The sequence below is a fragment of the Coffea arabica genome, chromosome 1e (genome assembly GCF_036785885.1).
Source record: "Coffea arabica cultivar ET-39 chromosome 1e, Coffea Arabica ET-39 HiFi, whole genome shotgun sequence".
Classification (NCBI taxonomy): Eukaryota; Viridiplantae; Streptophyta; class Magnoliopsida; order Gentianales; family Rubiaceae; genus Coffea; species Coffea arabica.
This window is the reverse complement of record NC_092311.1, coordinates 24,069,510-24,096,715: the sequence shown is the minus strand read 5'-3', so window position 1 is coordinate 24,096,715 and position 27,206 is coordinate 24,069,510. Positions and strand designations below refer to the sequence as shown.

The 27,206-nt window shown below is 37.7% G+C and overlaps 2 protein-coding genes across 2 annotated transcripts; one reads left to right on the top strand and one right to left on the bottom strand.

The window, feature by feature from the left end:
- Window positions 1-291: 291 nt before the first annotated feature.
- Window positions 292-3,777, top strand: LOC140016404 (uncharacterized). The gene is made up of 4 exons (XM_072069920.1): window positions 292-1,772; window positions 1,896-2,458; window positions 2,720-3,037; window positions 3,317-3,777. The coding sequence occupies exons 1-4, from the start codon at window positions 292-294 to the stop codon at window positions 3,775-3,777; spliced, it is 2,823 nt and encodes a 940-aa protein (XP_071926021.1).
- A 10,018-nt stretch (window positions 3,778-13,795) lies between these two features.
- LOC113692514 (uncharacterized) lies at window positions 13,796-16,279 on the bottom strand. The gene is made up of 3 exons (XM_027210939.1): window positions 15,921-16,279; window positions 15,167-15,689; window positions 13,796-13,825 (listed from the first exon to the last, which is right to left on the bottom strand). The coding sequence occupies exons 1-3, from the start codon at window positions 16,277-16,279 to the stop codon at window positions 13,796-13,798; spliced, it is 912 nt and encodes a 303-aa protein (XP_027066740.1).
- Between the last annotated feature and the right edge of the window lie 10,927 nt (window positions 16,280-27,206).

Here is a 27,206-nt window from a genome sequence, read left to right as displayed (position 1 = left end):
CTAGCTAGATGGCCTACTTTTGAGGCACTATGTCCCTATTTTTGGTTTAAGGGATTGTTTGTACATATTCGTTCAACTTGTGTGCCATACTTTGGAAGGCACCCTAACCTGTTATTTGTATGAACTTTGGTATGTGAATACATGCGTTAAGTGTTTTATTTTCCTTTCCTTGATATTCGTGTTGATTTTACTTACAAAAGAAAAATATATATAATAATAATAGTAATAAGTAAGTAAATAACAATATCTTCGCTTAATGACTTCATTTATATCGATAGGCATAACTAGGCTATGGATCGACGAGTTAGAGGTAGAGAACGTGGGAGATCAACTAGACAACACCCCGAGGGTGGTGGTGATAAGGAACCTGAGGTCAATCAAGACCATGGTCAGGGAAACGTGGCCGGAGACCCAGTGGCCATCGCAATCAATAGAATAACCGATGTTCTAGAGCGCATGACTGAGCACCAAGCCCCGGGGGCAGTTCATCATCAAGGAGGCCTCATCGATACTGAGGATCGGGCATTAGAGAGATTCTTGAAGTTTGGACCTCCTAAGTTCTATGGAGGCCCAGAACCTGAGGTAGCAGAAGGTTGGTGGGAGAGGATCTCTGACATTTTTGCAACTTTAAATTATACGGAGGAGAGACAAGTGACTTTTGCAGCATTCCAATTTGAGGGAGCTGCTCAATCCTGGTGGAACCTAATTAGGGTCAATTGGGATAGGAACCATATTCCTAGGACCTGGGCGAACTTCACTCGGGAGTTCAACGCCAAGTTTTTACCCCCTCTCATCCAAGAGAAAAGAGAGGATGATTTTATCAAGTGTAGGCAGGGGGCGGTGAGTGTCGCCGAATATGAGATCCAATTCACGAAATTGTCCCGTTTTGCTCCTGAATTGGTAGCCACGGAACAAAGGCGTGTAAGGAGGTTTGTGCAGGGACTAAACATGGAAATCCAGGAGGGATTAGCTGCTGTTCGGATAGACACGTTTGCTGATGCTGTTGAGAGAGCTCAGAGGGTTGAAGTTGCTAGAGCTCAAGTAAAATCCTTCCAGGCCAAGAAAAGATTTGGCCCTAGCAGCAGTCGGGAGCCGACTTATGCAAATGCTCCACCGACTAAAGTGGGTCGAGGAACGGGTGGAGTAAATAGTCCTGGAGCACCACGAGGCGCTCTAGCGAGAGGAACTGGGGCAAGAGGTGCAGGGGGAAGAGATATCGGAACTAAAGGAGGACCAAGTGGAAGGAGTCAAACTAGGAACGCCCCGCAAGGAGGTCGTGTGACCACCCCTCAAGGAACTTGTGGGTATTGCAGGAGGACTAGCCATACTGAGGACAGATGCTGGAGGAAAGAAGAAAAGTGCTTGAAGTGCGGAAGCAGTGAGCACCAGATTTCCGGTTGTCCAAAAATACAAGGTGGTACTCCGAGTGCTAGGCAATCCACTTCTGGAGGAAATAGGACCAAAGTTCCGGCCAGGGTGTACGCTATAGACGATCAACCCGTACCTGATTCCTCGGAGGTCGTGGAATGTACTCTTCCAATCTTTCATCAATTAGCTAGAGTACTAATTGATCCAGGCGCAACTCACTCATTTGTGAATCCAATTTTTATGTCCGGAATTAATGTACAACCTGTTAAATTACCCTTCGATCTTGAAGTTAGGACACCTATGGGTAATAGGAGTATAATCACTAGCCTAGCCTATAAGAACTGCGAATTCTGGGTTGGAGAGCGTAAGATGCTAGTAGACCTAGTTAGTTTGGACATAAAAGGGTATGATGTTATCATAGGAATGGATTTCCTAACTCATTACCATGCTAAGCTTGATTGTAGAGCAAAAGTGGTAGAATTTTGGATTCCTGGGGAAGCAACCCTGAAATTGGATGTGAAAGGTAGGTTAGCATCATCTGCCATGATTTCGGGAGTTCGGGCAAGAAAAATATTGTATAAAGGAGCGCAAGGTTTCTTAGCTTTCCTAATTAACGCTCCCAGTGACCAAGTAAAGTTGGAGGATGTACCAGTGGTAAGGGAATTTCCAGATGTGTTTCCCGAAGAATTAAAAACATTACCTCCGGAGAGAGAAGTGGAGTTTAAGATTGAACTAGTGCCGGGAATGGCCCCGATTTCTAAGACTCCGTACCGAATGGCTCCCGCAGAACTAAAAGAATTGAAAATACAATTACAGGATCTATTGGAGAGAGGTTTTGTTAGAGAAAGTGATTCGCCATGGGGCGCACCTGTTCTATTTGTTAAGGAAAAAGATGGAAGTTTGAGGTTGTGTATTGATTATCGAGGATTAAATGAGGGTACAATGAAAAATAAATACCCTCTACCATTGATTGACAGCTTATTTGATCAGCTGCAAGGATCAGTAGTTTTCTCCAAACTGGACTTGAGGCAAGGATATTATCATTTGAAAATTAAGAAGGAAGACATACCTAAGACTGCTTTCAATACAAGTTATGGATATTTTGAGTTCGCAGTCATGCCATTTGGGTTAACCAATGCACCAGCTGCCTTCATGGACTTAATGCAGAGAGTCTTTAAAAAGTACTTGGATCAGTTCGTAGTAGTCTTTATTGATGATATCCTAGTATATTCTAGGACACAAGCGGAACATGCTAAACACTTGGAGATAGTTCTGCAGACCTTAAGAGAGCATAAATTGTATGCTAAATTTAGCAAGTGTGAGTTTTGGCTGGATGAAATTTCTTTTCTAGGGCATAAAGTTTCTAAAGATGGGATTGCCGTGGATCCGGCAAAAGTTGAGGCGGTCACAATGTGGAAACAGCCAGAAACTCCAACAGAGGTTAGAAGTTTCTTGGGTCTAGCAGGTTATTACAGGCGATTCATCAAAGACTTTTCAAGGATTGCTGGACCTATGACAGAGCTGACAAAGAAAAATAATAAGTTCATCTGGACTCCAAAGTGCGAGTCAAGCTTTCAAGAGTTAAAGAAGCGCTTAACAACAGCTCCTGTTTTAGCGTTGCCTGACGGAGTAGAAGGTTATGTCGTATACTCTGATGCCTCTAGGGAAGGTCTAGGATGCGTACTAATGCAAAAGGGTAAAGTGGTTGCCTATGCCTCTAGAAAATTGAAGCCTCACGAACAAAATTATCCAACGCATGACCTAGAACTGGCCGCAGTGGTTTTTGCCTTAAAGAAATGGAGACATTACTTGTACGGTGTGACCTTTGAAGTTTATACGGACCACAAGAGTCTTAAGTACTTGTTTTCCCAAAAGGAATTGAATTTGAGACAAAGGCGATGGTTAGAATTTTTGGAGGATTATGATTGTTCAATAAACTACCACCCAGGAAAAGCCAACGTGGTGGCAGACGCTCTAAGTAGAAAGGCCCATGTAGCAGGGTTAATGGTAAAAGAATGGGATATGTTAGAAGAGGTTAGTATTTGGAACCCTCGTTTGGAGAGATTGAAGATTTTATTTGGGAACTTGACGTTGAAATCACCGTTGATGGAGCGTATTAAAGAGGCACAGAAAACGGACCCCATGATCCAGAAAAGGTTGGAGAAAGTGCAAAACGGAGAAAACCTAGATTTTAAACTAGGTTCTGAAGGAGAGTTAAGGTTTCAAGATCGAATTGTGGTTCCAGTTGATGAAGAATTAAGGAAAGAAATTCTAGAAGAATCACATCGATCGAGGTATACTATACACCCAGGAGTGAACAAAATGTATCATGATGTGAAGGAATCATACTGGTGGGACGGTTTGAAAAAGGACGTGGCAAGGTTTGTACAAAAATGTCTGATATGCTAACAAGTAAAAGCTGAACATCAGAAACCCTCTGGTCTATTGCAGCCACTAGAAATCGCTAAATGGAAGTGGGACCACATAACCATGGATTTTGTAACGGGGTTGCCTCGAAGTCAAAAAGGATTTGATGCGGTTTGGGTAGTAGTTGACAGGCTTACCAAGTCCGCACATTTTGTACCTGTGAGTATGAGCTTTCCTTTGGAAAAATTGGCCAAGTTGTACATAGAAGAGATCATGAGATTGCATGGTGTTCCTATAAGCATTGTGTCCGATCGTGATCCAAGGTTTGTCTCGCGTTTTTGGCAGAAATTTCAAGAGACATTGGGGACCAAGTTGAAGTTTAGTACCGCTTATCATCCCCAAACAGACGGGCAGTCGGAAAGGACAATTCAGACTTTGGAGGATATGCTGAGGTCGTGTATATTGGATTTTGGAGGTAAATGGAGTCAGTATATGGCCTTAGTAGAATTTGCTTATAATAACAGCTATCACGCTTCAATTCAAATGGCACCTTATGAGGTATTGTATGGGAGAAGGTGTCGATCTCCGATTCATTGGAATGAAATAGGAGAGAAGAAAATTCTAGATCCGACGGTTATACCTTGGATGGAAGAAGCTCATGAAAAAGTGAAAGTAATTAGGGAAAGGCTTCAAACTGCCCAGAGTCGACAAAAGAGCTACGCCGACACAAGGAGGAAAGATCTGGAATTTGAAGTAGGAGACAAAGTTTTCCTAAGAGTTAAACCCGTGAAGGGCGGAGTAGTGTCCAAAAAGGGTAAAAAGGTAAAACCGAGGTATATTGGACCTTTTGAAATTTTGAAACGAATCGGTAAAGTAGCATATCAGTTGAGGTTGCCTACAAGCATGGTCAAGATTCACAATGTATTTCATATTTCTATACTCAAGAAATATCACCCCGACCCAAGCCATGTGTTGCAATTGGAAGGAATTGAAGTGGATGAGTTGTTAACTTATAAGGAAGGACCAGTTAGGATTTTGGAAAGAGAAGTAAAAGAATTGAGAAGTAAGAAAATTCCTTTGGTGAAGATTCTATGGAAAAATCATGGAATAAAGGAAGCAACTTGGGAACTGGAAGAAGATATGCAGAAGAAATACCCTGAACTATTTTATTAGAAGGTGAGAATTTTGAGGACAAAATTCATTTAAAGGGGGGAGGATGTGGGAACCTTGAACCAAAAAAATAATAATATATACATATTGCATTTGCATTTTAGACTCTTAATAACCGTTACTATTGTTGGTTTTTAAATAAGTATGTGACCATAATTTTTATATATAAATAAGTTAATTGTGCAAATATTAAGTTACTTGAATCTTGCTAAGTTAAATTAATATTTCATGATGTAGAGTATTTTATTGCTTTAATATTAATTCCTTGAATTTCAATAGCTAATTTTAAGTGTTAATAACGTTAGGTGTTAACGGAAACCTAGAATTAAGACGGAAATGACTCAGGTCAAAAACCTTATAATTATATTTAGGACGTTGAATCTCGATAATTTAATTTTGCGAGACTAGTGTGCTAGTAGGCTATCGAATTTCATTTGAGGTAAAATCTTGGAGTTAAGTTACGAATGAGGAATCTAAGTGGATGGTCGAACAAGATGTTAAAAGACCAAATTAGCCCTCCTCCATTTCAAATTAACCATGCAGCCATGGAACCTCCTAGAACAAGCCCCAAATACAAACATTTCCAGCATGCCGGTCTCATTCTTTACACTTAGCATTTCCATTCTAGCCGGTTCCATTTCCTTTTATCTACTCCACCATTCCACCAACCATAATGCCGGCTCACACCCCACTATCATACTCCACTATATCAACTGCATTCCACCACAACAACACTCCAATTCTATTCCTTCCTCCTGCCGTGAGCCGAGAGTGGAGTGAGAGAGAGAGGGAGCCGAGTCCTTCATTTTCCTTTCTTCCTGTCCGCAAGCTATAAAAAAAAAAAAAAAGAGACCTGCTGTTCTGAATTCCTTCCATCCGTGAGCTGGTGAGGAGATTGAGTGCCAAACTTCCTCCATTCTAGTCGCAAGCTTGAGCAAGGGAGAGGGAGAGCTAGCGGGCTGTATGTTGGACTGCCGAGAGAAGAGAAATATTTCAGCTGCTAGTTGCGTGAGTTGAGCTTCCAGTTTAGGTAATTTCTGGACCTAGACTAGTTGATTAGAGGTAGATGATGTTGATTATAAGCATGCATGTGAGAGTTGTGCGGTTGGATGAAGAATTAGGACTTAGGAAATCTGATTTTGAAGAAATTGGAACTGTCCGAGAGTGTGAGCTGGAAATTTCAGCTTTTGTTTGATTAATTTGTGGTAATCTGAGTTTAAATATGTGTTTAGCTAACTAAAATCTGGATGATTAAGCTTTGCATGAGGTTAATTAGCTTTGATTAAGCAAGAAAATTGAAGGAAACAAAATCTGCTTGCATGCAAGCCAACCGAGAGCCGACTTGGATGAATTTCTGGTTGGTTAGTGATTTTGATGTTGTCCGACCTTGGTTTTGGATTAAAACTGACAGATAGCTATTTATTTGGTCATGCATGTAGCTGATGAACTGTGATAAGAAAAAAAAAATCTGAAGTCCTAGAGTTATTTTGCTGGAATTTTTTTTTCCAGGTTGTCCGTATGAAGGAAATGGTGAAGTTTCCAGCTATCTTTATGAATTTTGGTTTTGAAGCTCTATGTCAAACTGTAATCCATATCATATATTGTCTTGATCTGAACATGCGTGAAAGATTTGAAGATAAATTAAAGATGTTTTGGAGGAAAATGTGTGTTTGGCTGACTGATGTGTGAAAACTGGAAAAAAAAAATGGCCGAGAGAAGGGGCTTGAGCACTTGACTAGTTTTCCTTTGAATTTTAGCTAAGATGCTTATACTAGATATTTAAGATTAGTTTGTAGCTTGCTAATCACCTTTTGCATGTCAAGTTGAAAAAAAAAATTGGAGAAAATTATGGACAAGGCTCTATAAGTTAATTGGTTACATTGCTGGAAATTATATGGTGGTTAGCTGAGTTAGTTGAGGTTTTGGTGAGGTTATTTTCTGGAATGGTGTGTTATTTATTTTGGTTTTGGTTGGACAGATTATGAGCTATGTTTCTAGTGTTTCAAGTAAGTAAAAGATGGAGGTTTAATGGACGTTTTGAATTGTCATTGCTGGAATTTTTCTTGGTTGCCAAAACAAGGGGAAAAATCTGAATTTTTAGAATTTTGGGAGTTAAGTTGGCCGTGGCTTTCTTTTTGTTTTGGATTGAAATTCTGAATGAATTGTGGTTGGAAGTGATTGTTTGTTGTCAAGAGCTAATGATTGATGAAGCTCTTGGCCATTTGAGCAATTTTTGCAAGAGTTTAATCCGTGGTGGAATTGTTTAAACGGTTTGGCCGAAATGTACTTGGAAGGCCATGAATTGTGGTTTGGAATCGTTTGATATCTTGGACTTCCTTTGTTTAATTTCGATTAGAATTGATTCTGTTGAGATTTAGGGCTAATGATTGACGAAACCCTAGTGAAATTGATGTTTGGATTGTGATTTTACTACATTGGTGACTTGGAATATAATGTATGAGTAATTTGGAGTCGTAAAGTCCGTTTTGGTCCTTTGAATTTGAGTATTTTTTATCAAGCCTTATTGACATATTTTATCCTAGTATCGAGCTTTAGCAATTGAGTATAGTACGTTAATGCTCAAACTCGAGTGTTGGAACTTTTAAAAACCTCGCTAACTAGTTAATTCTTTTCTTTGCTTAAACTAGTTTTACTACTTCTAGAAAATAATTGCAGTAACTTTCAAACTTTAAGTTTTTGTAAAGTTATCCCTGGCCAGTTGTTTTTGAGGAAAATTGTTACAAACATGAGATTTTAATAATTTTTTTTAAAAAAGAAAGGCTTAGAAAACTTGTTCGGCAAGAAAACTTGTTTGAATAAATTTGGTTCTAGTTTGGCCCTCTAGAAGGGATATACCTTTAAAGAAACCATACGAAATATTTTATTCCTTTGCTAGCCTTAATTCTAAGAGACGTATTGATTTATTTTGAGGAAATGAACTAGTTGTATACCAAATAATCTTTTATATATATAAACTCAGAGGTTGTATAGTAAAACTTATAGTTTTAAAACTTGGTTTTCTAGGGTTTACCGAAGACGTAGACTTCGATTCCCAGCTTGACTTTTGAGCTTCACTTTTGGTGAGTGTCCGTGCTTGTTCTATGACTAAAGTGTTAAAGTGCTTTCTTGACTTGTTATGTGATAATTGGAAAGTGGTTTTCCTGAACCATCGAAGTGGCAGTGTGTACTTTATCGCACTAACCTTTCGAGTGGTGACTTGCTTGAAATGTTTTCTCGAATATCTTGCAATTGTTGACTGGAGCGTGGACTCGTCAACTAATCTACCAGGCAGGGGAGTGTACCACACCTTAGGGTGGGAGGGCCTCTTATCCTGACTTGGTAAAAACGTGTTGTGACGTCGTTGGGTGAATCCCTCGACTAGTTTATAATTGTGACGTCGTTGGGTGAATCCCTCGACTAGCTTACAAAAAGGTATACTCGAGTAATACCAAACTCTCTCGTTAGAAGAACGGGCCCGGTGGGAGTAAGTTGGTTGGAGCGTGTTAAGGAAAAATAACGAATCTACATGGACCTTTGATAGTGAGAGTTGACGGAGGGTCAACTACGATTAATTTTGATCAAGCTTGTGGAAAATGACTCCTGAGAGCCCTGTATACTACCTTGTGCTGTTATACGCTTTTCTACTTGCTGAATTTAAGCTTGAAGTTATGATTTACTATTTGTGTTATATGATTGCATGTTTTGGGGCACCACTGAGCTTTAGCTCACCACACGATATTTGTTTTCCTTAACAGGTTTTGGCATTCGAGAGATTTGAAGTCTGCTTTGAGCTTTTGTAAATGTTGTTTCGAATCGTCTGTGTATCTTTTGTTTTGGGTTGCCACTTGAAGCTGGAAAAGTGCAAACCCTAAGTTTTGGCTTGTATAAATTTATTTGAACTTTACGAATTCACCGTGTGGTTTATAATATATTTTTGTAGTTATGTGTTGAGCTAGTTGGGGATGTGCTTAAGAGTGAACGTTTAGATGTCCAATGGCAATGTTATCTCTGAAGTTAATGTGTTCTTAGTATCCTGGTTGTAAAGGTTTGGCTTGTTCGGGAGACGTATGGTGTTTTGGTTTAGGTTATGCGTGGAAAATTAGTCGGTTTGCTTGCGTGAGTCCTGGCGAGAGCTAGGCAGGCGACCCGCCAACCCTCTAGTTCGCCTTAGGGAGAAGTGGGGCCGCCACAAAAGTGATATTTTCCCCCACCCAAGATGCAAGCGCGATACGAGTATATAAACATAAGTAAATGAAAATAAATAAACAAATCATCGCAGATGTGGATATCGAGAGACGGTCGCGTGTGTGAAATGGAATAATCCTAAAAATGAGCAAAAAGAAAAAGTAAAAAAATATGCAACCTAAACATCCAAATATGATAAGTGAATGGGTTAAAAAAAAGAAAAAATAACTAAACCAAGTGCATGGACTTTCCAGCGTCCCCAGTGGAGTCGCCAAGTTGTTGCGCCTCTTTTTCACGATGGAAAAGAAATATTTACAAAAGATATGATTTTATTTAAAAATAAGTGAAAAAGGATCTAGAATGGGACTTTAAATAATGTGATAGTTTGGGTCCAAAATTTAGTCTAAAAGGTTTTTTAAGAAAAATAGGAGTCGCCACTTGGTATTGCATTTGGGTGTACCAAGTCACCCAAAAATATTTTTTAACAAAAATAAAAAAAAATAAAACCCTTTTGGACAACTATAGGTTTTTGAAAAACAAGAGAAAATGAGTTCGAGAATCACGGTTGAAAAAAGGGAAGGCAAAGGTTCAATTAATTCAAAGTTAAGGCACCCTTTCAACCTAGTCTAAGCTAGTTGTAAGGTTTAATAAAAAAATTTTCTTAATCTAACCCTTAAATTTATCACGTTTGGATGTTTCCTATATGGATGTAAATCTAAATTTATAAAATATCGAAAGGGACAAAAGTGTCCTTCAAGGGTTTAATTGATACCAATCGCATTAATTGCGAAAGTCAAAATAATTCCTTGATGGGGTCACGAACATGCATGAATAAAATTCAAAGAAAAGAAAACAAACTTAAATTATATATCTAGATATAAGTGGCCAAAGAATAGAAATGCAACATAATGGGTACATGAGACAAAAACTCGTGACATAATTTTCTTACACAGGGATCGATGGCTTATTTAAATTAAAGAGTTATAATCACCCATTTTCCATGTTTGAAGAATAATTCTCCTAACATGAGCAAGCAAATGTACTAACTTATTTTACAATTTCTTAAATGAGATTCAATTCTAAATGATATGATTAACACATAGAGGATAGAGTATAATATAATAGGCAATAACATACAAATGAGAAAAGATCCTAAAAATAAAAATATGCATGAAAATGTAATAAATATTACACAAAAATGAATCTAACGCACGAACGATCGAAGAGTCTAACATTGGACTAACCCATTTCTAGAAATTCTTATTAGCGTTGGGCTAGCAAGTAAATGGAGGGAGAAACCACAACTAGTGTTGGACTAGTGTGGCGACGTCACGCATTAATAATACATAGTATGACAAATAAACATGTAAGAGCACGTAGCACATAACACATAAACATAATATCAAGATGCAAAAATCCTAAGAAAAGCGGATAAAGAACATAACACATAAGCCACATAAACACGCAAAGACCTATCTATTACAGTGGGGAATCTAACTACAATCTAAAATGGAAAAATATAAAAAATAAAACCTATCTATTCTATCTATTACAATAGGGGACCTAATTACAATCTAAGATGGGAAAGATATAATAAAATAAACCTAGTTATCCTATTCATTACATTTTTGAGGTATTTAAAGGCCTCTCCAATAATTATAAAAATTAACTAAACAAATATAAGAAAATTTGAATGAACATTTAAATCAAATAAATAAAGTATAAAAATATATAAATACATAGGAACACGTAGTAGCACATAAGAGCACATAATTGATATTGAAATAATAATAGAGGTACCTCCCTTTTGAAGTGGTGACTAAATGGAGTCAAATTGCTTTATTTATAATCAAAATGAACAAAAACATCATGGCACCAATTTAATTGAAAAATAATAATGATAAAAATACTAAATTTACCTTAATATGTCAAACGTAAAGAAATTTAAGAACATCTAAAAATTGTAAGTTAAATATACTCAAAAGTAACATAATTAGCTATTAAAGAAAAGAAACAATCATAATAAAGAGAGCCAAAATTCACTAGGGACTAAACTGCAAAATTGAAAAACTTTTAGTGTCAAAATTATAATTTTTTGAAGTTTAAGGATCAAAATTAAATAAAGGATAAAATTCAGGGACCAAAGTGCAATTATTTTAGGGGCCTAAGTGAAGGAGATTTAAGATTTTCTGGGCCACAGTAAAACTACTTCAAAGATCAGGGGCTAAAGTGCAAATTTTGGTAGCAAATCTTCTTAACAAAACAGGCCACTGGGCCCATTCTCTAATTTTTTCGAGCCAAAGGCCATTTGACCCATCAAAAACCCGATGTTAAAAGATACGGGGTAGCCCACTACGTTTATTAAGTTAAGCCTGGTGAAAAGGGGTTGGGTTTGAACTGCAAGTCCAAATACAAATCCAATCGAAACCCAACAGAAAAAATAAATCTTGGCTCAACCAAAAATAAAACATTAGCCCAACACTTTTTCTTTCTCTTCCTTCTTTTTTTTTCGTCTTATTCTTTCTTTCCTATTCGTTTCTTCTTCTCATCTGGCAATCTGAAGCTTACTGCATTGCCGCCTGCGACGCCTCGGTCGTTGGCAAATTTTCCAATCACATGTTTTCACCAAAATACACCCCTCACTCGGTTTTTTGCATAGATTCCATTTTTTAAGTTACTTTTTACAAAAAAAGATCCGAAAGTGGCCAAAATACCAAAAAAACAGCCCAATTTTTTATTTTTATAACACTATAATCACCACTAAAAATCATAAAAATTATACCAAAACACTCCTTATGATTCTTACAACATAACTATGATCTTAGTTTAACAAGAAAACAACAATAAAACCATGAATCAACACAAAACAGCCTAAAATTAAAAAAAAAAACATATTTACATGCTTCTAACGCTCCAAACTTTAAAATACTTAAATAACTTCACATTTTTCAAACCACATACTAACTACAACTGTCTATTTCACTAGGAATAAGCACAAAAAAATTAACCAGCTTAATCCGTTTTTCATTATGGCATTTTGTCAAACAGTTAACATGCATATACAAAAATCATTCTTCTTTTCCTAATCTAGTTTCTGACATTCCCAAATTTCCAACAATGCAATAACAACAATGCAAGACAGCAAAAATATGAGAAAACAAGCAACGAAATATGAATTTAACGTTAAAAAACAAAACTAAAAAAAAAACCTCAAGAATATTGCAGTCACTTGTTCGGTGAGATTTGTGATTAAATTCCTAAGCCTCAATGGTCTGACAACTTGTTCCCCCTTTTGTTTGCTTTGATGTGTTTGAGTTTGTTGGGAAAAAAGAAAGGGAGCCGAGAGGGAGAGAGGAGTTTTTCTTTCTTTTTTTTTAGTTGAGAGACAAGAGAGAGAGCCGAGAGAGAGCCGAGAGAGTTCTTTCTTGCTTGTGTGTGGGTGTCCAAGAAATGTTGTGAGTTGAGAGGAAGAAAAACCTAATGGCCGAGAGAGTCTTCTGGAGTGGAGTCAAATGGGTTTGGTTTCTTTCAAATGATGGCTTTTTGCTAAATGAAAAGAAAGGTGCATGAGAATTGAGTGGAGAATGGGTTAATAGTGGTTTTGGTAAGGAAAATGATAAAAATATGTAAGTTTAGTTATGATTTGACTTTGATTTTTTTAAAGGTAAACCTACAAAAATGAGACAAAATATACATAAAAATGCAAGAAAATAAATGACTCATCACATAAAAATTTGACAAAAATTTGGTAAAAATTTGGTGTCTACAGCTTGCCCCTCTTTGTCTAAAGTTTCGAAGAAACTCAAGACAAAGACGTAGACACCAAAATGCTCGCCTGCTTCTTCTAACTGCGCCTGAGCTAAAACAAAAAGCCAACAGTTGGTTATAATTATTGGGAAAAAATGATGGAATAATGTTGCAAAAGACGAGACCAAACTCGTATAGAGTTGCCTACGTATCCCATCATGAGAATCAGGTCAAACGTAGTTCGAATACAAGTAAACCACAATGAAACAAGTACATTGACCATCTGTGATCTTTGCAAAGTTGAAGAAGTCTGAACTCTCAGAACTTCTAAACATGAAATATATAATGAATGAGAAAGTACAATTGTTAGTCAAAATACTCGAGAAAAGTAAATTGTCATATTTAAAAAAAGATGCGCGGAGAGACGCGGTTACGCTCCAAGAACGGGGACAGAAGGGTGCGCGGCGGATGCTGAGACTCGCCAACAGGAAATTAAATTTGATTGTCAGGAAATAACAGATTGGTGGGATAAAACCCGAGCCCAATGCAAATAAAAACGATCGGTGGGATAAAACCCAAACCCGTCGTGGTTGGTGGGATACAACTCAAACCCAACAAAATAAAACGGTCAGTGGGATAAAACCCGAGCCTGCCGAGATTGGTGGGATACAACCCGAACCTAATTTAAATACAAATTGGTGGGATAAAACCCGAACCCAATTAGATAGCGGAAGAAATGAAAACACAAGTTCTATGCTATTGAACTGAAAGATCAGAATGCATGTTGCTCAAAAGGTAATAAACCAAGAAAAACTTATTTGGTGGATTTATAACTCTTTTGATTTTTCGAACTTTAAAAGAAAGAAAATAATGATTTTTCTTTTCTTTCTAAGGAAATGTACAGCGAAACCCGAAGCTCAATTCTTCTACCGTTTGCCCTAGTGTGAATCATACTCAACTAAACCAGTATTGTGTCACATAATTTTTCCTGCAAAAAGGAAAAAAGGAAAAGAAACAACTATGATAGAAACACTGCTACCACAATGTGATTCCTTTGCCTTGAGAGCCGTGTAAACATGAGTTTCAATATCGACAAATAACTCCCTTAGATTAGGTCCACAATCCCTTCAGAATTTTGCAACTTTCTAATATCAATTATCCATACTTTATTATCATAAGACCTTCAATTTCCTGACTCCTTTGGGATAAATTATAGGCGATTGTCTTTTGAATGAGACCCAATAAATGAGAAATATAAACAATTGAAAAATGTAATATTCATCATGCAATAATGCTGATATGAAATAAACAATGATACAGAATAAATGAATGAAATAGTAAATAAAATAGCAAAACAAAATTGTTGAATTTATGAACATGGATCCAAGGATTAAAAGTTGGATACATATTTAGAGGACGGCCTTTGATGAAGAAAATGCTTTATCTGACCCCTTCGACGTCCTCCATTTTGGAATTCATTGTCGGCAAAAGAACAACAGCATGATAGAGACCCAAATCAACATAGTCACTAGCTTTCAGATCTCAGCATCTTGTTATGTGTTCATGATCCTCTTGTATTCCAAAACCCTACCTTAGCGCCCTTTCAGGTTTTCACGAAAATTACCCGCACCCTTTTTCTTTTTTCTTTCTTTTCTTCTTTTTCTTCCTCTCTTTTTTTTTTAAGAAGATGCTCTTTCAGGTTTTCACCTAGAGACATAGACAAGACAATTTTTAACCCCAACTGTATCAATCCGGTCATATTTTAAGAATTTGTAACATCAGTGAGACACTCATCTCTGATATGTTTTAGAAAAGTTATATTTGCATCATTTGCCAGTTGATTAAGAAATTGTTTTTTTCAAAGTACTGCAAAAGAGAAAAATCGTCAATTTTGGCTCTTGTGATTAGAATCGGATAGAGTAGTAAAGGAAAGGTTAAGACTGGAAAGGCTTAACAGCGGATCATATGATGGGTTTGCAATTATTTGAGATAGTATTCTTTCGAAAAATTTGCTCCGGTCTAAGGTTGGAAAGAGATAAAATTTGCCCCAGTTTAATTCTAACCAAATTTCTCTATTTTTTCTTTTTTTTTTATTTTTTTCAATGAAACAAAATTGTCCCAGTATAGGGTTAGTGATCTTAAGGGACTGCCAAGCGAAAAAGGAAGGTGATTTTGAAAAGTCAAAAGGAAAAAGTTAGGGATAGGATATCGAAGTGGAGAAATGAGAGAAAGTCTGCCTTATATCCGTCTCTTGCAGTATTTAAAAAAAAAATTATAATCAAATGAAAAACTTTTTGCACATATCTGCATTGATTGGTTGGGAAAAAACTTGACCGTCCATTTCCATAAGGATAAGCGCTTCTCTGGATAGCACTTTTTTAACAGTGAATGGTCCTTGCCAATTGGGAGGAAACTTTCCTTTAGCCTCCTCTTGCATTGGAAGAATCCGTTTTAAGACCTTTTCTCCAACTTCAAACAAACAGGGCTTAACCTTTTTGTTGTAAATCCGAGCCATTCGTTGCTGATAACATTGTCCATGACAGACGGCATTCAACCTCTTTTCATCAATTAGAGACAACTGCTCATAGCGTTCCCTGACCCATTCAGCATCTTCTATCTGAGCTTCCATTAAAATGTGTAAGGAAGGAATTTCAACTTCTGCAGTCAATACTGCTTCCATTCCATACATAAGAGAGTAAGGAGTTACTCCGGTAGAAGTCCTGATAGTAGTTCTGTACGCCATCAATGCATAAGGCAGCTTCTCATGCCAATTCCGGTGTGCTTCAGTCATCTTACGAATGATTTTCTTCAAATTTTTATTTGCGGCTTCAACAACTCCATTCATCTGAGGCCTGTAAATGGCAGAATTTCAATGTCTGACCATAAACTGTTCACATAGTCCATCCACCATGTCGTTATTGAGGTTTTTAGCATTACCGGTGATCAATGTCTCTGGTTCGCCAAAACGACAGATGATGTTATTTCTCAAAAAATCTGACACCACTTTCTTAGTCACATGCTTGTAGGATGCAGTCTCAACCTATTTGGTGAAATATTCAATCGCCACTAGAATGAATCGATGCCCATTCGAAGCAGGAGGATCAATTGCTCCAATCACATCCATTCCACAGATTGAACATGGCCATGAAGTAGTCTTGCTATAGAGTTCTGTAGGTGGAGCACGTATAACATCACTATGCATCTGACATTTGACACACTTTCTGATAAAATCTATACAGTCATGCTCCATAGTAAGCCAAAAATACCCTGATCTCATGATCTTCTTAGCCAGTAGATGCCCATTCATGTCTGGCCCGCAAACCCTACTATGCACTTCATTTATCATATAATTAGCTTCCTCTTCATCAATGCATCTCAGAAGGCCCAAATCAAATGTTTTCTTGTATAGCACTTCTCCATTTAAGAAGAATCTTGATGACATTCTGCGTAAGAAACCTTTTGTAATAGAATCAGCGTCAGGAGGGTAGGATCACGTTTTAATGAATTCCTTAATATCACTGTACCAGGGACGACCATCAGCAAGCCTTTCCATAATTAGGTTCAATCACCAGCTCATCTGGATGTTGGATCATCAAAGACAGAGTAGCTAAAGCATCAGCAAAGGCGTTACGAGTGCGGGGAATATGTCTGAGTTCCAAATTCCTGAATTTGCTGGCCAAGCTAAGCAAGTTATAATGATACAGCATGATTTTTGAATCCCAAATTACCCACTGCTTAAGCATCTAGTGCACAAGTAAATTGGAATCACTGAATGCTATCAGGTCCTTGATCTCCATATCCAATGCGAATTTCAATCCAAAAATGCAAGCTTCATACTCGGCCATGTTGTTGGTACAAGAAAATCATAATTTGACAGTAGCAAGATAGTGTTTCCCTTCAGGTGACACTAAAACTGCTCCAATTTCAGCTCCAAAAGAATTTGATGCACCATCGAAAAATAACCTCCACCCAGGATACTGCTCACTCATGTCCTCAACGGCTCCAATGAACAGAATTTCTTCATCAGGGAAGTAGGTATGCAATGGCTGGTAATCAACATCTCTTGGATTCTGCTATGGCTTGACCCTTGATTGCCTTTTGTGTCGTGAAGACAATGTCGAAATCGAGAATTATGTTTTTATGAATCATGATATCATTCACGTAAACCTCCATCTCTTTGTGAATCATGTCATGGAACAGGATAGTCATGGTCCTCTGATAAGTAGCTCCAACATTCTTCAACCCGAAAGGCATCACTTGATAACAAAAGGATCTCCATGGGATGATAAAAGAAGTTTTCTCCCTGTCTTCCTCTGCCATTAAGATTTGATGATATTCAACAAAAAAATCACCAAAAGATTCAATTTCGTGTCCAACAGTATTGTCCAAAAGAATATGAATATTTGGTAAAGGAAAATCGTCTTTCCGACTGGCCTTATTCAGATCTCTGTAACCAACACATACTCGCACCTCCCCAGATTTCTTAGGCACTAGCGCAAGATTCGATAGCCAGATGGGATAATGAGATACCATGATTATCTTGGCATTGAGCTATTTCACAATTTGTTCCTTTATCTTGAGACTCATTTCTAGTTTGAATTTACGTGGCTTCTACTTTACAGGTAAACAGTTTGGATCAGTTGGCAATCTGTGAACCACTATGTCTGTAGAGATCCCTGGCATATCATTGTATGACCATGCAAACACATCTTGAAATAGCATTAAGAATTCAATCATTTCCTCTTTTTGTTTCTTATTCAAATGAATGCTGACTTTAACTTCTTTAACCTCCGTCTTGTGCCAATATTGATGATTTCTATTTCTTCTAAGTTGGGTTTGAGTTTCTCTTCATACTGTTTTAAATTCCTTGAAATGGACTCAAAATTTTCCTCAGTATCGCTCTCGTTTTGAATTTCAGATTGCATGATTTCAAGTTCTTGAGAGATATCGAGGTTGCAGCCATTGAATTCCAAAATGGTGACATCTAATGGGTTAGAGAATTTTATTTGTGGCCATCTGAAAATAAATAGAACATACGTAATAAATAAATAGAAAATACAGGAGAAGTCTTCCATTTCATTAAATTCAAAATGCATCGAGACTTTCACAAAAAGATAAATATACAGACATGATTGCTATTTAAAAACACATCTAGCCCAAACCTTTGTTTCTGTTTCAGCAATTTTCTTGAACAAAACAAGCTATATTAATTGAAACGAGAATAAAGGCTTAAAAAAAATGAAAGCAATTTCTTTTAACAACAGATCCAGACTACCATCCTATCTGGATATGATGTGAGGACCCGTAAATTTTTCTAATTTTATATTATTTATTTTATTTCCTCGTGTGCATTTTTTTTTTCATTATACCCTACTATTTCAATTTTCCAGAGATTTTATAAGTGAATAGAGTTTTTAAATCATTTTCCTAGTTTATAAGTGTATTATTGACGTGGGACCCGCTAGTGCAGTAAATGCGATATATTTTTGACAATTTGTTGGAGTTTTGTATCAAGTGATATTATTTTACAAGGTACTGGGATACAATTAGAGGTTAGCTAGATAAATTACCATTGGTAGACAAAGGATGAGAATGAAACCCTAAGGTGCCATTTGTTACAAAATCATTGGAAGTTGGACTTTGACTTAAGACCATCTTATCTTTTATTTAACCAATTTTGACCAAGAACCCTCTTCATTTCTTCTTGGCTTGGCCGAACAAAGGGAGAGGAAAAAACCAAGAGAGTTCCTCATCTTCAACTTCAATTTCTAGCCCAAATCTTGAGTTCCAACCACTAGTATCTCAAATTACTCCATAAAAACTTCTTGCTAGGAAGGATTAGAGGTGTTGATGGAGTGATTTTTGAGGGGGAAGTACTAAGCTATCATCTTTCTAGTGTTTCTAAGGTAACTTGTGAAGAAACCCCTCATTTACTTCTAATAATTGTATAGTAGTGGTTTATAGTTGTTAAATACGTAGTTTTGTGGGAGATTTCTTGGTTTAAAGTAGTATTATGGTAATTTTCAATTTTATGGTGATTTTTCTGCCCTCATGTGATGAATAATGGTTGTTCATAGAATGATAGTTTTATATGGTGTAAAATGAAGCTTTGGTATGCTAGATTTGGTTGCCTAAAGAAATTTCAGCTAGGGTGCAAGAATTTCAGTTTTAGGGTTTCAATCTGCCCTGTTTTTTGTACTGCATGTTCGCCTAGGAGAGAGATCGAATCAGCCCTTGTTCAAAACATGAAAGTTGTAGGTAATTGAGTTAGCTATCTTCCTGTAAAAGTTTAGCTCAATCGGAGAACTGTAGCCTATGAAATGACCGAAATATCCTTGACTGCTCACAAGTTTTGTTTCGCGGACAGTTTTCTGTTTTCTCTAAGATTTTGATTTTTGACCATGAAAATACGTGATTTGGCTATGGAGGTCTTCATAATAAATGTAGGTATATGTCTTAGCTTCGAAACTCCATAAGATTCGTCTCAATCCGATAAATGTAGCTTCAATTGTGGTTATTATACTGAAAGTTGTGTTTTATAGTCTATGATTTGTATGTGAAATTGTGGTTGATTGGAGTTGGGATTGGTGATGAAATGTAGGATGGAAAAATAAGGAATTTAAGGGAAGATGCTGTCCAATTTTCTAGGCCGTTTGATTTCTTTAAGTTGGAGTTGCATTGTGGTGGAATGAGGGGGTTTGGGGTTGTTTGTAACCCTCGTACCAATTATTATCCGTTTGCTCAAAAATCACATTTTTATTCTTTTGTACCAGTATATAACTTGGAGAGGCACCTGACTAGTAATCGAGCCTCACTTGTGCATCCTGTTTACTCGGTTTTGGATGTGGAAACTTCAACTGCTTTACCTTTGTTATTCTTAGGGTTTCACGGTGATTAATGCCACTTTGGGTGAAAATTTTGAAGTACCTGTACTTGAATTGGTGAGTGTACCACTTCCCTAATTTGTTGCTTATCTGGCTATCCGTGACTTCTGTATACTCTGTATGAAACGAGGGTGTACTTTATCACTCTCGTTTCTCTCGTCTGTTTACTTTGTTTCCTGCATATTGTATAAGTCTGTATTTGCTCTCTGTATCTGTTATCTGTATCTGTTCTCTGTATAAGTCTGCGACCCTTGAGCTCAAAACCTGTGGCTAGTTACTCGAGTCGAGCCGGCAAGGGTCAGGTCGATTAGATAACGAACCACGGTAGTCTGTTTCTAGGAATCTTTGGGTATTGAGACTCTTGATTCCGGTATACTCGAGTATTACCATTCTGTTCCTGTTGAGGTGTTCGAGTCCGGTAAGGGGTATGTTTGGTGGACGGAATTTGGCGTAAAGTGGGGTCTACGGACATGGTTCTTCTCTATACGTTGACGGAGAGTCAACGAATTTGGATCAAGTACTACAAATGGAAATCTGGCTCCTGAGAGCCACCTATATCCTTCCTATATTAAATCACAGTGTCTAACTGATTTATTTTATATCTGGTATGTGTATCTGATTGGTTAAATGTGAATTGCCATGATTTTACTGCTTATACGTTTGGTACCTCATTGAGCGTAAACTCACTCCGTTCCGTTATCATTGTTTTCCTTACAGGGTTCCATGTTTTGAAACCAAGATTTTTTGGAAGAAAAAGAGTTGAGCTAGTTTATGCTCCTCTGTAACTGAAACCCTAATTGTACTTCGTATCCGTGCGGATATTTTGACTTGTACTTCAAGTAATTTGTTGAAGACACGAATGTTTAGATGTTGGCAAGTATATAGTGGTATTTATATTTGATGATAAATGTATATTTTATGATTGTATGAACTTTACTTTTACCCATTGGAAGGATCGGACAAAGGCGGGCTTGGAACGAGAAAAGAAAAAAATTTGGTGAGAAATCATTTCTGAGAATCCGGCCATATATCCGGCCAGTTATTGGCTGGATTAACAAGGAATTTTGAACAAAATTTCGTTCAGCCACTACCTCGAATCCGGCCAACTTCCGGCCGGATTGTGACGTGGCACTTGCTCTTTCATTTCGTTTTCAATTTTCGTTGGAATATTATATCAAAGTCCTATTGTATCTTTCAGTTTGGTTACTTAGTTTTCGAAAGTTCATTTTCTTGAAGTCTTTTGAATGCTTCGTAGGGTTTTTCGTGTGTTTCTGTTTAGTAGTTCTGGCGAGAGTTGGGCAGGTGGTCCACCGAACCCTTTGGTTCGCCTTAGGGAGAAGTGGGGCCGTGACATATGATCTAGACAAAAGACAATCTCCTTAAATTTACTGAAATTCCCTTCGAGAGGGAAGGTAATTAGCAGTCCAATTTTGAATACCTCCTCTGGGAATTGGCAAAAATTCTGAATTCTCTGATGGCTCCTCTCCACAAATAGCCCCGACAAATAATTGGGATAAGTCAACTTCAACTTCTTCAACAGGAACCTCCTTTTCTGACAAAATCACCTCTAACGGGCAAGAAAAGGTGTGGTATAGCTGTGGGATATTTAAGCTAGTTTGCTTACCCTCCTTTTCAGCTTGTTTTCTAACTTGCATTTCTCTTCTATCCTTAGCAGTTGGATGAAATCACAATCCAAATATATCTTTTTGCATCGGGATCTCTATTGGCTTCAAAATTCCTTGCAATTCCCGCCCAAGACCTTTTCCTATTTCATATCCGCCTCGGATTATCTCTCTAGCCATCATAATACTGGCCTCTGGCAAATCGGATTTAGTCAGCAACTTATCTCTGGATACCCATCCCACAGAGACGATGTCAACAACATGATGAGATGAAATTGGAGTCCTTTTTCTATCTTCACCTTTGAATTTTGCATCAACGATCATGGTACAGTCATCCTCAGCAAACACAGTAATGAGCTGATCATTCACAATAAACCTCAACATTTAATGTAGAGAAAATGTCACTGAATTGGAAGCATGTATCCAAGGTCTTCCAAACAAAATATTGTAAACACTAGAGAAATCCATTACTTGGCAAGTAACTTGTAATTGAGCAGGGCCTATCTCTAATACCAGATCTGTTTCACCCATAGATTCACTCTTTGAACCATCGAACCCTCTAACTAAAGTTGCTGACGGGCGGAATTTAACGTCAAGAAATCCAAGTTTAGTGAGAGTGTTCCATGAACAGATATGTAGCACTGACCCATTATCCACCAAGACCCTCGGCAACAGCTTTCTATTGTAGTGGACTGATATATACAAGACTCTGTTATGCCCGATCCCTTCTGCAGTCAGATCGTCTTCGGAGAAGGCGATGTGATTAGCAGCAAGTACATTCCCTACAATGTTAGAAAATTTATCCATTGGAATATCTTTAGGGACCTGAACTTCGTTCAGAATTTTGAGTAATGCTTCTCTGTGTAGCTCGGAGGTCAAGAGAAGATTCAGAAAAGAAATTTGAGCGGGCATCCTATCCAACTGTTCTACTATTTTGTACTCACTTCTCCTCAACATCTTTAAAAAATCCACAGCTTCATTTTCAGACACAAGAAGCTTGGGCGTTGGAGATTTAACGTTGGCCCTGGATTGAACATCAATTTCGGAGTTTCCCACAATTCTCCCAAACGTGGTAATAGTAGATACCTCTTCCTTTAAACTTTTTTTTTTATCTCCAATCAACAAAATAGACTCCTCGTAGTTCCATGGCACCTCTTGCAAGTTATTGACAGGTATTTATTCCCGAAATTCAAGAATGACAATGTGACGACCCCACCTCCCCCTAAGGCGTACCAAAGGGTTTGGCGGACCGCCTGCCCAGCTCTCGCCAGGACTCACTCACGCACTCACCCATAGCTCATGTAAAACAACGTGCATCCAAAGAAAATGAATAACATATCCATTTCAACTTAATATATACATTGCTGCTCAAATCCAGATACAAAGTGTTTATATTTCGAGTACAATCAACCCTAGTCGGGTACTAGCGTGAGTACAAGAGCAAAACTCAAAACAACTAGACTACGCTAGTCTGTACATGTCTCATGCCTCGCTCGTACCCCCTGTAAGGAAAACAAATAGCGTGGAATGAGCTAAAAGCCCAGTGAGGTTCCAAATAGCAAATTGACCATTATTTATAAGTACAAGTTTTCGATATAGCAAAGTAACGAGCATGAAGAGTTCATAAAAGTGAGCAATAACACTTCAAGTAGCAATCTCAAAATGAGCGAGTGTAAATGTTTTTCAGAATAAACAATAATCCAATAAGCAATAATCATTCCAAAACATAAGGATACGGATGGCTCTCAGGAGCCAACTTCCCATTTCATCATCAGGAGCTTGATCACATAATAGTTGACACTCCGTCACCTTTCAAGTAAAGGAACCAATCCAGTAGAACACCACCACTTAAACGACTCTCCGTCCACCGTTCAAACCCCCAGCTGGGCCCAAAATCCTCAAGAAACACGGGTGGTAATACTCGAGTATATCGATTAGTCGAGGAGATACCACTCCACTCGACAAAACAAGAGACCCAGGGTTCGTTACCCAATCGACCAAGCCCTTGCCAGCTCGACTTAAGTAACTCGCCGTAGGGTTTCTGGAATTCCAGGAAGTGCGCGCATCATAAACAAGTATATCGAGTCAATTGCAACAATAAACAAGTATATATCACATAAGGGCAAGTGCGATAAAGTACACTCTTGCCCTAACAATTCACGTATATAACATGTAATCATATTGGCCACGTATCAAGTTCAAGTATCAAGTTCAATTCGGTATTTGAAAGCACTCACCAAAAGATATAGTGCCTCTAGTAATCACATCTGGGTGGTACTCCGGGTTTGGAGTCCAAATCTGCGATAAAACTTGGTTTAAGAACTTTGAAAATCGACTAAGATTCGGAACTTAGACGTTTCGTTCAATAAAAATCAAGAAATTGAAATTCACTCGGATGGTAGTCGTGAAACACTTGCTCGCTTTTTAAACAGTAAAACTTTGTAACATTTATACTTGAAATTGTCATGCGAGTTGAAAGTACAAGGAAAACATACTTCGAGCAATCATTATTTCATTTCTCAAGGGTACAAGTTCGGCCAAATCCTTACTTATATACCTCGGAACAAGAAGACTCAAGTACCCTAGATGGTTTAAGTAGTAATCACTCTTAACCCTTACTCAAGTTGCAAGTATAGTTCTCTAGTCCTCGAGCGTAAATTTGGCCAGCATGCCCTTTGTGTTTACCTAATTTTTCAGCCATTTATGGCTTCATTATTTTTCCTCAGCCAATCCCAAAGTCATACATATCATAGATTCAAGTAAATAGCCATTCCATAGGCTCATAACAACATAAGAACAAAAATCAAAGTGATAACAAGTGCGGAAATGTAACCTAGCAAAAGACAGATTTGACGTGTGGTTGCGGAAATAACACATCCGAGGCTACGCTTATCGGATTGAGGCACAACTTATGCCGTTTCGAAGCTAAGACACAGGGCTACAATTTTCATGAAGATCACTTAGTCCAGTTTCCAATGAAACCTAGTCAAATTCCCAATTTACAGAACCAAAATCCAACTAGTCGGCTAATTAACCGCACTGCACTGGAATGGTCATATCTCAGGTTACCAAGGTCCGATTAAGGTGTTCTTGGAGGCGTTTAAAAACTAAGACAGAATAATAAAACTTTCATGTTTTGGAAAATAGCTAAATCCCAACGGATTATAGTGAATAAACACAACCAAATAGACTAAACTGTCCACGTGGAACTCTGGAATGTAACCTAGAACAGCGAGGGTATTTTCGTCTTTTCACAAGATACGTTGCTCCGATTGGGCTGAAATTTTGTAGGAACCTATAAAATACCATTATATACAACTTTCATGTTTTAGGTCAACCCTGATTCGGCCTTTAACTATGAGTACTATAACCGGGCAGAATGTAAACATGAAATTCCAGAAATCTGGAATTTTTGGGATTTCATGACAATCTATTCATTTTCTTGCTTCCAACACTACCAAAGCCCCTTATATAATCTTATATACAACATATACCCACTATACAACAAGTTTAGGCAGAAATTTATTAAACCCTAACTTGCATATATCATCCAAAATCATCACAACAACTTGCATATCTTGTAATCAAGCCAAAACATGAACTAGATAACATCTTAAACCAAAATTTAAAAGAACAAGAACCATGATCAGATCTTGTACCTCAAAGACAAAGCTTGGAAGAGTGATACTCCACCTCCTTTGGAAATTTTTAATTCCCCCTAGCTTCCCAACTCACAACTCACTCTTTAATCGGTTTAGAATTTTGATTCCTCACTTGGATAGTGCAAATCAAGAAGAAGGAAGTTTGTTTCTTGCTCTCTTTTTCTCCGTATTAAGCTCGGCCAAAACCAGAAAAGAAATGAAGGAAATGAAGCTGAAATGAAGGATAAATGGCAAGAAAAAGAATAAGCAAAGAGCCATAGGGTGGTGACACTTGGCACCACCAAAGCCATGCAAATTTCTCTCACTTTCCCTTGCATTTTTGGCCACCAATTTCGGTCAAAGCCAGCTGGAATTGAGGGGATATTTTGCTCAAGTATTAATGAGATCATGTGGTAAGAAGGTGGTGGTCAAGTGGTGCGTTCAATCGGTAGTGCGCGGTACCTGGCGGTTCGCGCCGTTTTTCCTTAAATCACACGTACTAGGGTATTTACTTCATATTCACTAACCTTATGTCATTGCTCCTAATCACATATTATTTCTCACCTAAAATTCACTTTTAATCACCAAATTTGATCCTTGCTCCGTACCGAAAAATCATCCTACGAAAAATCGCGAAAACCCTAATTTGCTCCAATCTTGAAACCGAAAAGTGAAACCCTACTTTCTAGGTTCATTTGCACTTATTGTGGAATGACTGGGTGGTAGGGCTTTAATAAATGAATAACTTCCAAATAAAAGGAAATTTTTAAGAAAAACGTGAGGGATTTTACAATTCCAGTGATTAAAATTAGGGTTTCAATTAAAATATGAGAGATTTAAGAAAACCGGTTAGTCACAAGTAACTAGGGTTTATGATTAAAATATTAGGGTTTCTAATCTTTTAAAACAAAATAAGGTTTTAAATCAAACCCAAAGAAATACACTTTAGTATCTTCTTTACAAACAACCTCCTAATATTCGGGGTGTCACAGACAGGCTCTGATATATCCCATTCAAAAGATGGTAGATCCAGAATAAAAGGAGCTCTAGAATCTTCAACCTTGGAAGGCCCTCCTTCTACTATAAATGGCTCCTCTTTTTCAAACACAAAAGATTTCAACTTTTCCTCAACATTATCCTTAGTCATGGACTCTTCAGCAGACAGTAGTTTCCTTATTCTCACATGGTCAGTCTCTATTACGCCAAACACCTCAGTTTCATCTACAATGTATTGAGTGGGATCACTAAAATCTTCATCAGCGATGATAACTCCCACAGTGCTCCCATGCTCAGGTAAATGATTCTTACTGACATTCGGTCATTGTTCTCCCTTTCTTCTAAGAAGGATGTCTCCAAAGTCAATCATATCCTGAATTTTATGTTTTAGATCCCAACAATTGGTAGTGGTATGACCTGAACTTTCAAAATGATAAGCACAAATTACTTGCACATCATAACCGGGAGGAAGACCTTTGGGATAAAGTTTGGGAGGAACGGTGCCAATTTTTTCTGATGCTTTTAACTGCTCATACAATTGATCAATAGGTTGGCCCAAGTTGGTGAAGGTTCGAAATTGCTTCTAAGTTTGAATTCCACTGGTTTGAAAAGGATTTTGAGAAGGGTTATTATTTTGCAGAATTGGTTTGGGATGATAAATGGGACGGGAGTGATTTTGAAAGATAGGTTGTGGGGTTGGAGGTAACGGTGAGGTATTCAAATGACTTGGTTGGGAATGATGAAATTGGATAGTAGTGTGGTAGACTGGTTGAGGGTTGGTGTAATGCGGGTAAGGAACATAATAGGTGGGATGGTTTCAGATTCTGGGTCTGAAAGACGGGTCTTGATCCCATATAAAAACAGTTTCTCCTTCTTGCTTCTTGAATGGGGGTTTTTTCCCATTGTTGTTTTGATTTTGTAGAGCATCCAATTGCAATTTTAATGCCGATACATTAACAATCTTTCCTGCATTGACAAACCCATTGTATTCCTCCAACTTATTAATAATAGCAGCAAACGAACTTCCAGTCATGCGAAAGATCTCTTCAAAGTAGGGTGGATCATGAGTCTTGATGAAAGTACGAACAATCTCCTCCGCAATCATAGGAGGCTCCACTTTGGCAGCTAACTTTTTCCACCGCTTTGCATAGGTCTTGTGATCTTCCGATGGCTTACTTTTTGTACCCTCCAGTGTTGTTCGCGTCGTTGCCAACTCACAGTTAAAT

Bases quoted from the DNA above. Each gene is read 5' to 3' on its own strand.
- LOC140016404 (XM_072069920.1), top strand. From the start codon at position 292: ATGGATCGACGAGTTAGAGGTAGAGAACGTGGGAGATCAACTAGACAA. The intron at 2,459-2,719 runs GTTATGGATATT...TTTCTTTTCTAG, and splicing joins TAAGACTGCTTTCAATACAA to GGCATAAAGTTTCTAAAGAT. The intron at 3,038-3,316 runs GTCTAGGATGCG...ACTACCACCCAG, and splicing joins CTCTGATGCCTCTAGGGAAG to GAAAAGCCAACGTGGTGGCA.
- LOC113692514 (XM_027210939.1), bottom strand. From the start codon at position 16,279: ATGTCATCAAGATTCTTCTTAAATGGAGAAGTGCTATACAAGAAAACA. The intron at 15,690-15,920 runs GCATCGATTCAT...TGCCATTTACAG, and splicing joins GATCCTCCTGCTTCGAATGG to GCCTCAGATGAATGGAGTTG. The intron at 13,826-15,166 runs GTTTTTTCCCAA...TCCTTTTTGCAG, and splicing joins TTATGGAAATGGACGGTCAA to GAAAAATTATGTGACACAAT.